General features: G+C 54.2%; 1 protein-coding gene across 4 annotated transcripts; it reads left to right on the top strand.

Annotated features, from left to right (window-relative positions):
• The first annotated feature begins 1,833 nt into the window (after nucleotides 1-1,833).
• Nucleotides 1,834-12,461, top strand: TAF6L (TATA-box binding protein associated factor 6 like). 4 transcript variants are annotated; one of them, XM_081797951.1, is made up of 12 exons: nucleotides 1,834-1,976; nucleotides 2,723-2,782; nucleotides 4,360-4,519; nucleotides 4,978-5,064; nucleotides 5,802-5,952; nucleotides 6,094-6,144; nucleotides 6,632-6,726; nucleotides 7,959-8,033; nucleotides 8,177-8,397; nucleotides 8,701-8,833; nucleotides 11,368-11,496; nucleotides 11,629-12,461. In XM_081797951.1, exons 2-12 carry the CDS (start codon nucleotides 2,775-2,777, stop codon nucleotides 12,397-12,399), a joined length of 1,881 nt encoding a protein of 626 aa, XP_081654077.1. In that variant the 5' UTR covers nucleotides 1,834-1,976; nucleotides 2,723-2,774; the 3' UTR covers nucleotides 12,400-12,461. The 4 variants fall into 4 exon arrangements, with proteins under 4 accessions (XP_081654077.1, XP_081654079.1, XP_081654078.1 ...); XM_081797953.1 differs by having other exon boundaries at nucleotides 2,723-2,836; XM_081797952.1 differs by lacking the exon at nucleotides 1,834-1,976 and adding an exon at nucleotides 2,111-2,307.
• Nucleotides 12,462-12,488: the final 27 nt, after the last annotated feature.

The raw sequence follows: 12,488 nt of genomic DNA, 5'->3' as shown, positions 1-12,488 counted from the left end.
TACTGGATTGTTCACAACAATCAGTAGGTTCTGTTATCCCACTTGACAGTTGATAAAACAGGTTAGACACCTGAACTAGAATGCCTAAAGTCACACAGCTCATGAGTGGTAGAGCTTTTGTTTTGTTTTTAAACTGTCCATCTGGCTCCAAAGCCATCATTAGCTCTTTTTGCCTGACACTAGGTGGCTGGGGAGTGAGTGGGACCCACTTTTATCTGTGGCCATGTGGGTCTCACTACTGTTTTCCTTGGCCCCTGCCTCCACCCGAGGTTGGGAGCAGATGGGCCCCAGATAGCTTGAATTCAGTTTCACTGTATTGCACAGGCCCCAGGGCCTTCCCCTGTTGTCTCCTGCTTCCAAGGTTGCCAATGGCTGTCCAGACTAATAACACCTCAGCAAGGAGATCTGACAGCAGCCCAGATCTTGCTAAGCTGACCTCAGACTCAGGACCTTGGAGGAGCCCCCACCCCTTCCCTTTATGCAGAGGTGGGCCGACACTCCAGTGTTCAAGCACAGTACTAAAAACTACTCCGAATGTCATTCTGAATATAACTGGAAGAGACTCAGCAGGGTCATAGTCTCCTTAGGTGGTGTTGCCATGACAACCCAGCCACATCCATCTGGCTTTCCCAGCTCTGGCCTGGGAGGATCTTTTCTAGAGGCAGCAGCATCTAGCCCTGAGAGGGAAGAAGGGCGAGTATGTGTACATTCACGCTCCCCCGCGGAATACTCCTTTCTATAATGAATAGCCCATTGCAAACTACCTCATCTTGGATGAACATAAAGGAATGAATTCACTGTCTGCCTCTTGTTGTGTGAAAGAAGGTTCAACCACAACTCTGCCAAGGGCTTTCACGGACATTATCTCATTTAATCTACAGAATCCCGTGAGGTGGGTATTATTACCTCATTTTGTAGTTGGGTGAAAATGTGGTTGGGTAACTTGCTCCAAACCGGTGGCAGAATTTGAACCCAGGTTGGTGACTCCAAATACTGTCCTCAACTCACTAAATCCACTTGGTTCTGAATTGAGAACTGCCCAAGTTCGGGAAAGTGTGTGCACGTAAAATGGTCAAGGAAGTCTGCGAGGCAGGTGAGGGGTTATATTTCGCTTACTGAACAGGAATGAGAAAGATAGGAGGTAGGGTGTCAGAATGAGCAGGGCCCTGGAGTCTGCAGCTTGCACGTGAGTTTGGGCCAGTGGGAAGACCCTTCTGTCCGAAGAGAATACCCACTAGGAGCTCCATCCATCCGGCGGAAAAGAGAAGTGCAGGTGATGCTGGAGAGGTAAGCTGAGCCCCAACAAGCGGGCAAAGAAAACTTTGATTAGACATCAAAGTTCAAAGTTTCGCTGCAGGGGCGCCTGGGTGGCTCAGATGGTTAAGCGTCTGCCTTCCGCTCAGGTTATGATCCCAGGGTCCTGGAATCGAGTCCCGCATCGGGCTCCCTGCTCAGCGGGGAGCCTGCTTCTCCCTCTGCCTCTCTCTCTCTCTCTCTCTCTCTCTCTGTCTCTACTGAATAGATAAATAAAGTGTTTAAAAAAAATAAAAATAAAAAATAAAGCTTCGCTGCAGTCGCGTAAACGCAAATGCCCTGAAACTCAGGAGCAGACAAGACCAAGGGAATAGGGACGCTTTCTTTGACAATACGCTTTTCAAACAGACGCCAAACCATAGGTACCTACTCGCAAAACTCTCAAGAGCTGTTGCTTTAAGAAGCCCGACTCCTCGGCGTCACGTGACCCACATTGCGCCCAGATGCTTTTCAGCTCCTTCACAGAGGCCAATCGCTTGGCCGGAAGCCCCCGGGAGGGCGGGAACTTCGCAAAGCGCTCGCCGATTGGCTGTGCTCTTGGAGGGTGGGGCCTGGGCTCAGAGAGAGGGAATTAGGGTGAGCAGGGTAAGTGGGAGCTGCAGCCGCCGCCGCCGCCTCCACCGCCGTCTCGGTAGCCGCTTTCGCTGCGCCGGAGCCCTCAGGTGAGCAGGCCCGAGCAGGCCCGAGGACGCTCCATCCCGCTGTGGGCCGCGCACTCACTGGTCTTAGGGCCGACTCCGCTGGGGGCCCGCCCCCTTCGCTGACCACGTGACCCAAGTTCGGTAACCCCTGACCTCCTCCACCCCACCCCGCCACTTCTGGATCTGGGATGAAGCGAGGCGTGGTGGGAGGATGCGCACCCCCGAGGCCGGTGGCGGCCAGTTCCCACGCTCTTTACCAGTGTGGCTAGTGGCTGAGGGTGCAGGGAGGAGGTTGAGGAGGGGGAGACCTTGGTCAGAGCCTGGACTTTGTGGGTCTTCATGTGGGCACACAGTAAGGAAACTCCCTCCGCGCTTTCCGCGTGGGCAGGACTTCATGCTCCCATTTTACAGACGGGGAAACAGAAACTTCAGAATTATCCATTGGCGGGTCTCCAACGCCAAGAATCCGGGCTGCGAATCCAGGCCGTGTTCCCCACACAGCCCGCCACTCCTGATGATCAGGAACCAGAGTTGAGCCCTTGCTCCCTACTTAGTGCTCGCTGGGTGATCTTGGACAAGTCACTGAACGTTTAACCTCTCTGAGCTTTGATTTCCTTGGCTGTGAAATAGACGCAGTACTTACATAATACCTATCTTATTGTTAATGAGGATAGAATGAAGTATAAGCCGTATAAAGCACTTAGCTCTGTGCCTCAGGCGTTGCATGTGCTTAGAAAAAAATAGCTATTCTTTATTCGTTTTTGCAGCAAGTGTTCATTGAGGGCGTATTATGTGCTGACACTGTGCCCGACGCTTGGGATGCAAAGGTGAGCAAACAGGCATGATCCTAGCTGGTGTGGAGCTTACAATCTAGTGGGGAGGTAGGTGTTAATCACAAAGTTACACAGATATATAATTACAAGCTGTGATAATTGCTTTGAAGGCAGAGTACCGGTACACTGTGGTGGAGGTCTGAGAAGACTTCCCTGAGCAAGTGACATTTGAACTGAGATCTGAAGGAGCCGCTAGGAGTCCATTAGACAAAGAGCTTGGGGGTAGAGGAAGAGGAGAGTGTTTCAAGTAGAGCAAACAGTGTATGAACGTCCTGATAGCAGGTGTTTTGGGGGAAATGGAAAGAGGCCATGGTGGGAATGCAGAACACAAGAGGGAAAGAGGTGTTGCGGAAGTCAGTGGACACGCACGACCTGGGAACCAGGTTTGTTCTTTATTCCAGAGCCATGTGGAGCCACTGGGAGGAATGCGGGAGGCCAGGTTAGGATGCCCGTTGGATCTAGGGACCCTGAGATCACTGGTGACCCACTGAGCCCCGCCAGAGAGGAGTAGTGGGGCAGACCCTGGGTGGGTCACCCTGGAACTGGGGCCTTGCTGCCCGTGGTGCTGATGCCTCAGTTTGGCCCTTGTGGGCCTGCCTTCTAATTGTGGTGTAAGTTGTTGGAGTCCTTCATCAGCCTCTGTTTTTGTTGGATTCTTGTTCTGCTATATCCTGTGAACGGAAGAGCAGGTTCCTGCTTTTAGGCCTCGCAGCCAAACTGGGAAAGACGGGACACATGGGCAGAAAGCCCAGCTACTAAAAGCCTGACAGTCCCCAGTGGCATACGGGCAGGAAGACCGTACAGGGCAGCCTGGATTTGCCTTAGCAAAGAGGAGGGGGTGGGGGCTTGGGGTAGAGGGGGAGGCCGACCAGCCTGAGTGCTGGTGGTGGTGCACAAGGCAGGCTGGAAGACACTAGGCTGGTCTTACTGGGAGGAGGGATCGGCTTGAACAGCTCTGGGGATTTGGGACCAAACACAGAATGTCAAGCTGGGGGGTTTAGAGTTTCTTTTAGAACCAGTGGGTAGGACTGAAGGTTTTTGAGCAAGGGAGAAGTACTGTTTTCATCAAGATTTAATAGGTAGTGGTTGTAGCAAGAATCAGGAGGAAGAAGACACGAAGTTTTTACTTGTAACTGACCATGGTTCCATCTTCCATCGTCCATTTGGGTGGCGTTCTAGTCCCTGGCTTTCTCCTGCCCCAGCTCATTTTGTCCTCACAGCAACCCTGCGAGTTACGGAGGGCAGGGGCGATTGCCTGTGTTTCACAGGTTGGGACACCAGGGCTCAGGCTGACGAGGACCTCGGCCACATTCACTCAGGAAGTGGTAGGGCACGGCTGGGGCCCCGTTCTGTGAACTCCCCAAGGCCAGGTCCTTTCTCAGGCAGCACTCCTGTCTGACCCAGCTCGTCTGTTTCTTGCGCTTCGCCTCAGACACTCAGAGCCTCTGCGGCTCGTTGTTCGGGGATTCTGGAGCAAGAGCAGCGAGCCTGGCTCAGAAGGCCTTGAGTCAGGCTCCTGGGCTCGGAGGGGGCCTGGGGGGGCCTCTCAAACCTTCTCTCCTGGCTCCCAGCTCCGTCGGGGCCATGTCCGAGCGAGAGGAGCGGCGGTTCGTGGAGATCCCTCGGGAGTCGGTCCGGCTCATGGCGGAGAGCACGGGCCTGGAGCTGAGCGATGAGGTGGCGGCCCTGCTCGCGGAGGATGTGTGCTACCGGCTCAGAGAGGCCACCCAGGTCCGCTCCCCTTCGCTCCCGGCACCCTCCCAACTCTCCTTGTCCCTCCCGGTGGCTACCCCCTCCCGCAGGGATGTATTAAACAGGTATGTGGCCCGCCCCTACTCTGTGCTTTGAGGGAACGCAGCGGAGGCAGTCCCTGCCCTCTCGAGTTCCCCTTTGAGCCAGCGGGGCTTCTGGGCAAACAGAGTGCTGGCTGAGCATTGCCTCACGTGCCCATCTTGTGAACAGCCCTGCCGGGCAGGCCAGGCCCCATTCATATTCACATTCTGCATGTGAGCAGCTGGGTCACAGAGAGGGAACATTACATCGAGGGCTGTTTGCACAAGACCAGCGCTGGATTCCAGGCTTTCTGGTCTCCGTTCTGGTGTCCTTTTTGCCTCCTGGCTGTCTCTCTTCCCTGGGGGAACTCCACAGCCCCTTCTTCCTGTCCGCTGACTTTGTTTCTCCCCTCCCAGAATAGCTCTCAATTCATGAAACACACAAAACGGCGGAAGCTGACCGTCGAGGATTTCAACAGGGCTCTCCGATGGAGCAGCGTGGAGGTGAGTGGAGCACAGCCTTCGGAGGCCTCGGCTGGCACGATCTACCTCCGTGCCCGGCTTGGGGCTGGCACCGCAGAGAGAGACATGAAGACCAAATACGCACATAAGGTGGCCGTGGCCACCACAGGACAGGTGCTGGGGGGCCCGGAGGTTAGGGAAGCCTTCTTGGAAGAGCTGGGATTTGAGGCAGGCTTTGAAGGGAGGCTTGCATTAGACTAAGCCAAGAGGGGAAGCGGGGGGACATTCTGGGTAAAGGAGGAGGCTGGGCACAAATGTGGGTATTAAAATGTCCTGCATAGTTGTTGTGGGGCAGGGACTTGAGGGAAGAAGGTCATGTTTAGAAGAGAGTAGTGTTGGGGCACCTGGTTGGCTCACTCAATACAGCACGTGACTCCTAATCTCAGGGTTGTGAGTTTGAGCCCCGTGTTGGGCATGAAGCCTACTTAAAAAAAAGAAAAAAGAGAGTTGTGTTTTCAAAGTAGGGTGAGTATGAGGACCGGCAGCATAGGGGTGTGGGGCTCAGCCTGTACGAGTCAGGGAGGAGGGACCACGTTCTACTCCCTGACCCAGTGCGCGCTGGATGCTCCAGCCAGATTCCCAGCCGTAGGCTCGAAGCCTCCCACATCTCCCCATTCTCGGGACTTTTGGACTTGCCTCACACGTAGACCCCCTGCCCTGGTCGGTAGAACGCCTCTCCCGCCGTGGATTCAGCATGCTCTCTGCTCCTCTCTGCTCAGGCCGTGTGTGGTTATGGATCCCAGGAGGCGCTGCCCCTACGCCCTGCCAGAGAGGGTGAGCTTTACTTCCCTGAGGACCGAGAGGTGAACCTGGTGGAGCTGGCCCTGGCCACCAACATCCCTAAAGGCTGTGCCGAGACAGCTGTGAGAGGTAGGGCCAGGGACACAAATGGGCTTGTCAGAGGAGGGGTGACGGGCGGGCTGGTGGATGGAGCAGGACTCGGGGGGGTGGGGGGGTGTTGCTACCACAGGCAAAACCCCAGGCTGACCCATCCCTCTGCTCTGGTTCTAGTTCATGTCTCCTACCTAGATGGCAAAGGGAACCTGGCCCCACAAGGATCAGGTAAGGGGCAGTATGGGGAACGGGCTCTGAACTTTCCCCTTGGGAATGGTGGGGGTGCCCCTGTACCTCTGATTCTTCATCTGACAAGTATTTACCGATGCCCGGTTCTGAGTGGGCACCGTCCCTGCCCAGAGGGCTCGGACTTGGAGGTAGGAGCCCAGACCTGGAACCAGTCATGATGCGGGGTGTTGGATGCTAGCACAGAAGTCTGGGCAGCTGGGGTCCCTGGGATTGAGGACGAGCAGGAATCTGCCTAGCGGAGGACGGGTGGGAGGCAGAGTACAGAGCACGGAGGTGTGAAAAGCCTACAAGGTCAGGGCCGAGCAGGCTGCTCCGAGGAGCTGGTGACTATGTGCTCTGGGAGTCCTGTCTGAAAAGGCTTCTGGTGGGGAGGGTGGAGGGTCGGGGGGTGAGGGAGAGCAGGCCGGGGAGGCCGGGAGAGGGCTGGGCTCTCCACCCTGACTACCTCCTGCCCATCCCCGCACAGTGCCCAGCGCTGTGTCTTCGCTGACTGATGACCTTCTCAAGTACTACCAGCAAGTGACCCGGGCTGTGCTGGGGGACGACCCACAGCTGATGAAGGTGAGCCAGTGGGGCACAAAGTCCAGCTTTCAAGTTCCCCGAAACTCTTTCAGATGCCTGCTTCCTGTCCACTCCACACCACCCGACTGATGCGGCTGGAAGCTGCTGCCAGTGGGAATGTTGTGCTCGGAGGCTGGCCCTCCTCCGGGGCTGACTCCTCTTCCCACTCTAGTAGGAACCTCATTCTCCGGGGAACGGGCAACTCAGCAGGGCCATTTTGGGGGCTCATGTGGTCAGTACCCCCCCTTTAATTCCAGAGTCTACTCTTCAGCGTGTATATTAACCTGTGGCCACGGGGGTGGGTGGGGGGCAGCCACCTGGCAGCTTGCATTTGCCTGGACGTGAGAGGGAGAGAAAGGAAGTAGAGGCAGCCAGGTCAGGGTGCCTGGCCGCCCGGGTCTGAGACTCCGCCACATTAGCCTCTGGGACTCCGCGGGGCCTGCGGGATGCGACCTGTCCAGAATGAGGGCAGCGCTGATTTGCGGTCTGCTCAAGCATGAGGTCTCTCCTGGAGGGCTTACCTTCTCCACTTCTCCACGTGTCTGGCTGTCGCCGCCACTCTCCCGGCAAAACTGGGAATGTCCCTCCCGTACAGGCCTGCCTTAGGAGCATGGCTCCGGTCCCCAGGCGCAGGGCAGATGGCTGGATGCAGGGCCTGGGAGCTGAGCTCCTTCCTCGCCAGCCTGTTGTCTGCAGCACCTGAGCACAGGAGCTTTATCCAGAGGAGTTTGGAGGTCACAGCAGAGATTCAGGGCTAAGAGGGTTTTTCTCATTCACTTAACTCTCTTTTTTTCTGCTTATAAAAGTAATACCAGCATGTTCATTATAGAAGGATTGTAAAGTAAAAACATACAAGCTGGAAAGTGAGTCTCCAATGGAAACAACTTACCTTTTTTTTTTTTTTTTAATGTTTTAACTGTGATTACTCTAGAATAAAGCAAAGTGGTATTACAGTAAACATCTGGTTTTAGAACAGCTGCTTCTCTCAGTTAAAAACGTGTGGGGCATCTAGGGTGTATTCAGTTTCGTGTTGCCACAGACAGGGCTAGGAGTGGGTGTGTGTGTGAGTGGGTATTTCTTACAGTGGGTTAAATTTATAGAAGTACAGTTGCTGAATCAAAGAGTGTGAACGTGTACAATTTTACTACAGAAGTACTCAGGCATCCTTTAAAAAATGTCCGTTTATCCTTGGGGCTGGTGGACCCAGTGCAGTCTGGCTCCTTCCTTTTCAGATTGCTCTCCAGGACCTGCAGACTAACTCCAAGATCGCAGCACTGCTGCCTTACTTTGTCTATGTGGTCAGTGGGGTGAGTGACCAGGCTGGGGCAGGGGAGAAGGTTCTGCGGGGACACGACCCAGCACGGGGGAGGGCTGGTGGCAGGAGCTAGCAGAGCGGCAGGCTCCTGCCTGCCCCCTCGTGTGCCCCTCAGCCAGCGCCCGCTGCAAACAGGTGAAGTCTGTCAGCCACGACCTGGAGCAGCTCCATCGGCTCTTGCAAGTGGCCCGGAGCCTGGTTCGGAACCCACACCTGTGCCTGGGGCCCTACGTCCGCTCCCTGGTCGGCAGCGTCCTCTACTGCGTCCTGGAGCCCCTGGCTGCCTCCATCAACCCTCTGAATGACCACTGGACTCTTCGGGATGGCGCTGCCCTCCTGCTCAGCCACATCTTCTGGTAGCCACTGGGCCTAGCCCAGCAGAGGGTGGGGCTGCCACAGCGCGGAGGGGCTTGTGGTCCGGGGCGGGGGGTAGTGTTTGGCTGCGAGGCCCTGTGTTGCGAGGTCAGGGAGCCTCTTTCCATTTAGAGCTTCCCGGTCGCTGCGCTGTGGCGCCCCGGGATTTTATAAATGGATGGCGCGACCCTGTTGGCTTACCCCAGGGCGCCAAAGACTGCCGCGTGCTCTGCGTGCTCTGCCTTGAGTCAGATCGGGCGGCCCCGTGCTTCATTCTCCTCCCTGACTGAATGCTGCTCCCGTAGGACCCATGGGGACCTTGTGAGCGGCCTGTATCAGCAGATCCTGCTCTCCCTGCAGAAGGTCTTGGCAGACCCTGTGCGGCCTCTCTGCTCTCACTACGGGGCTGTTGTGGGGCTGCACGCCCTGGGCTGGAAGGTGAGGACCCTGGCCTGGCCCACAGACAGCCATAGGAGCTGCCATTTGTAATTCGAAAAGCAGTATTTGTGTGTCTTTTCTCACAAAAATGGTCGGTGCTTGCTGCTGCCGTGTATACGGTTCTTGCCTGAGGCCAGGCTACTTGATGGCTTTGCTTTCTGTGTATCAATGTCTTATCCTTTCAAAAATTAAGGTACTAATATATCCCCACTTCAAAAATTCCTGCCCATACTATGTTAGTCATGTTAAGGAACTATCCCTCAATTCCTCTTGTATTATTTTTTTTAAGCTTATTTATTTTTAGTAATCTTTATATCCACCATGGGGCTTGAATTCACGACCCTAAGATCAAGAGTTGCATACCCTACCCACTGAGCCAGCCAGGTGCCTCATTCTTTTGGGCTTTTTTTTTTTTTTTTAAAGATTTTATTTATTTATTTGGCAGAGAGAGAGAGACAGAGAGAGAGGGAACACAAGCAGGGGGAGTGGGAGAGGGAGAAGCAGGCTTCCCGCCGAGCAGGGAGCCCGATGCGGGGCTCGATCCCAGGACCCCGGGATCATGACCTGAGCCGAAGGCAGACGCTTAACGACTGAGCCACCCAGGCACCCCTCTTTTGGGCTTTTAATGTAGATCATATGGTACAAATAATGATGGCTTTATTTCATCTTTTCTAAACCTAATGCCTTTAATTTCTTTTTATTTTATTGCTAGGATTGCTAATATCACTTTACATATGATGATAAGGGGCATCCTTATGTCATTTCTAATAAGAGAAGTGCTAATAACGTTCCCACTTATACTGATGTTTCCCTTGTGTTTGATATCCTTTCTCAGATTAAGATTACTTCATACTGTTTTATACTCTTGGTTTTATTATTTATGTTGAATTTTTATCAAATGCTTTTTCTGTAGCTTTTGAATTGATCCTAAGGTTTTTCTGCTTTTATCTGTTAATGTGATTAATTGTATTTATGGATTTTTAAGAAGATTTTATTTATTTAGAGACAGCATTTTCACACTTGAGAGCGGGGCAGAGGGAGGGGATGGGAGAGGGATAAGCACTCAAGCAGACTGTGCATTGCATGACCCCAAGATCACCACCTGAGCCAAGTGGAAACCAAGAGCCCAACTGACTGAGCCACCTAGGTGCCCGTATTTATGGATTTTTAATAGTAAACCATCATTACATTTTTTTTTTTTTTTTTTAGATTTTATTTGAGAGAGAGAGAGAGCACATGAGAGGGGGGAGGGTCAGAGGGAGAAGCAGACCCCCCCGCCGAGCAGGGAGCCCAATGCGGGACTCGATCCTGGGACTCCAGGATCATGACCTGAGCCGAAGGCAGTCGCTTAACCAGCTGAGCCACCCAGGCGCCCCAACCATCATTACATTTCTGTGTATAGACTAAAATAGGCTATAGTATAGACTTCAAAAAATCTAAATCTTTTATTGAAATATAAGGCATTTTTTGTATACTATTGGGTTTACTAAATTTTAAAAGATTTTTCTATATTCACGAGTGAAATCAATCATAAGTTTCTTCTCATGTACTGTCCTTGTAGAGTTTTAGTATCCGGGTTATATTGGCCCTAGAGACTGAGGTAGGGTGGGAGCACTTCTTTCTCGTTTGTTTTTGTAAGACTGAGATGCTCTTTTCCTTGAATATCTGTAGACTGTCTTTGTAAATTTTAGCAAAGTGTTTTATTTGTGGTTGGTTACCTACTATGGTTAGAGAATTTAAGTTTTTAGATTTTTTTTTTTTTTTTTGAGACAGAATGAGAGACAGAGAGCATGAGAGGGAGGAGGGTCAGAGGGAGAAGCAGACTCCCTGCCTAGCAGGGAGCCCGATGCGGGACTCGATCCCGGGACTCCAGGATCATGACCTGAGCCGAAGGCAGTTGCTTAACCAACTGAGCCACCCAGGCGCCCCGAGAATTTAGGTTTTTATAGCTGAGTCAGCAGTAAGTTATATTTCTCTAGGAACTCACCCATTTGTTAACATTTTCAAATCCATAGGCTGTGGATGACCAACGGAGAACTCTCACCCAGCAAAGCGCGTAACAGAGGTCACCTCCTCTGTGAAGTCTTAATTGCTTTCCCGAAAGTTAATCACAGGATTTAAAATTTGATAATCAGAGACCAGGTCTCTGATCAGTTGTTTGTTTTTATGCAGGTGGTTTGAACTGAGTCCCAGTTTACATCTCAGCGAGAATACTTGCCTACTGACCATATAGGGTAGCAATTGGCAAATTAAATGTGTCTGTTGTTAGCAATGGGCATTACTTATATATACCCTCTTAGCCTCTGTCATACAGGTCAGTGATAGTTGGGTCACTTTATACTGTTTTTGTACCTGACCTTTATTTCCAGTGCTTAGCAAAGGCTTGGGCATACAGTGGGTTCTAAATAAATGCTGGCTGAATATGCCAAGCTAATTTCATATCGGAGATAAAAGTAGGTCTTTCATGGGAAAGGGTACTTGAGAGGCAATAAGCAACAAAGAGGTGCTTACTGCCTGCCTTCTCTCCCTTCCAGGCAGTGGAACGTGTCCTGTACCCACACCTGTCCACTTACTGGACAAATCTGCAGGCTGTGCTAGATGATTATTCCGTCTCTAACGCCCAGGTTAAAGCAGATGGGCACAAGGTTTATGGAGCCATTCTGGTGAGTGTCTGCGCCTTCCAGCCTCCCTTCTTCGCTGCTTGAGCTCAGCAGCTCACCTGCCTTATTTTGGAAAACTTGATGGGCCCAGGTTCCTCCTAGTTCTTGCCTATCCTGGTCCCTCTGCTCTTGCAGGTGGCCGTAGAGCGACTGCTGAAGATGAAGGCCCAGGCGGCAGAGCCCAACAAGGGGGGCCCAAGCGGCAGGGGGTGCCGGCGCTCGGACGACCTGCCCTGGGACAGCCTTCTTCTGCAGGAGTCTCCCTCCGGGGGCAGCGCAGAGCCAGGCTTTGGGTCTGTCCTCCCGCTGCCGCCAGGAGGCGCGGGGCCGGAGGACCCTTCCCCGTCGGTGACCCTGGCGGACATCTACCGGGAGCTGTACGCCTTCTTCGGGGACAGCTTGGCCACCCGCTTTGGCACGGGTCAGCCCGCGCCCACCACTCCGCGGCCGCCCGGGGACAAGAAGGAGCCGGCGGCCGCCCCGGACTCGGTGCGGAAGATGCCGCAGCTGACGGCCAACGCCATGGTCAGCCCCCAGGGCGACGAGAGCCCCCGCGGCGGCGGCCCCGCGGCGGCCTCTGCGCCCGCCGCCTCCGAGAGCCGGCCGCTGCCGCGCGTGCACCGGGCGCGGGGGGCGCCCCGGCAGCAGGGGCCCGGCGCCGGCACCCGCGACGTCTTCCAGAAGAGCCGCTTCGCCCCGCGCGGCGCCCCCCACTTCCGCTTTATTATTGCCGGGCGGCAGGCCGGGAGGCGGTGCCGCGGGCGCCTCTTCCAGACCGCCTTCCCCGCGCCGTACGGGCCCAGCCCGGCCTCCCGCTACGTGCAGAAGCTGCCCATGATCGGCCGCACCGGCCGGCCGGCCCGCCGCTGGGCGCTCTCGGACTACTCGCTGTACCTGCCGCTCTGAACGGCGCTTTCCTGGGTCCTTTCTCCTCCGCCCCCCCCGCCCCTGTAAATAAAGCCCCGTGTCGGAAGTGACGTCTCCGCGCTCGTGGG

Source organism: Leptonychotes weddellii, chromosome 11 (assembly GCF_054177405.1).
Source record: "Leptonychotes weddellii isolate Sample4059 chromosome 11, ASM5417740v2, whole genome shotgun sequence".
Lineage (NCBI taxonomy): Eukaryota > Metazoa > Chordata > Mammalia > Carnivora > Phocidae > Leptonychotes > Leptonychotes weddellii.
This window is presented reverse-complemented; position numbering and strand designations above follow the sequence as displayed.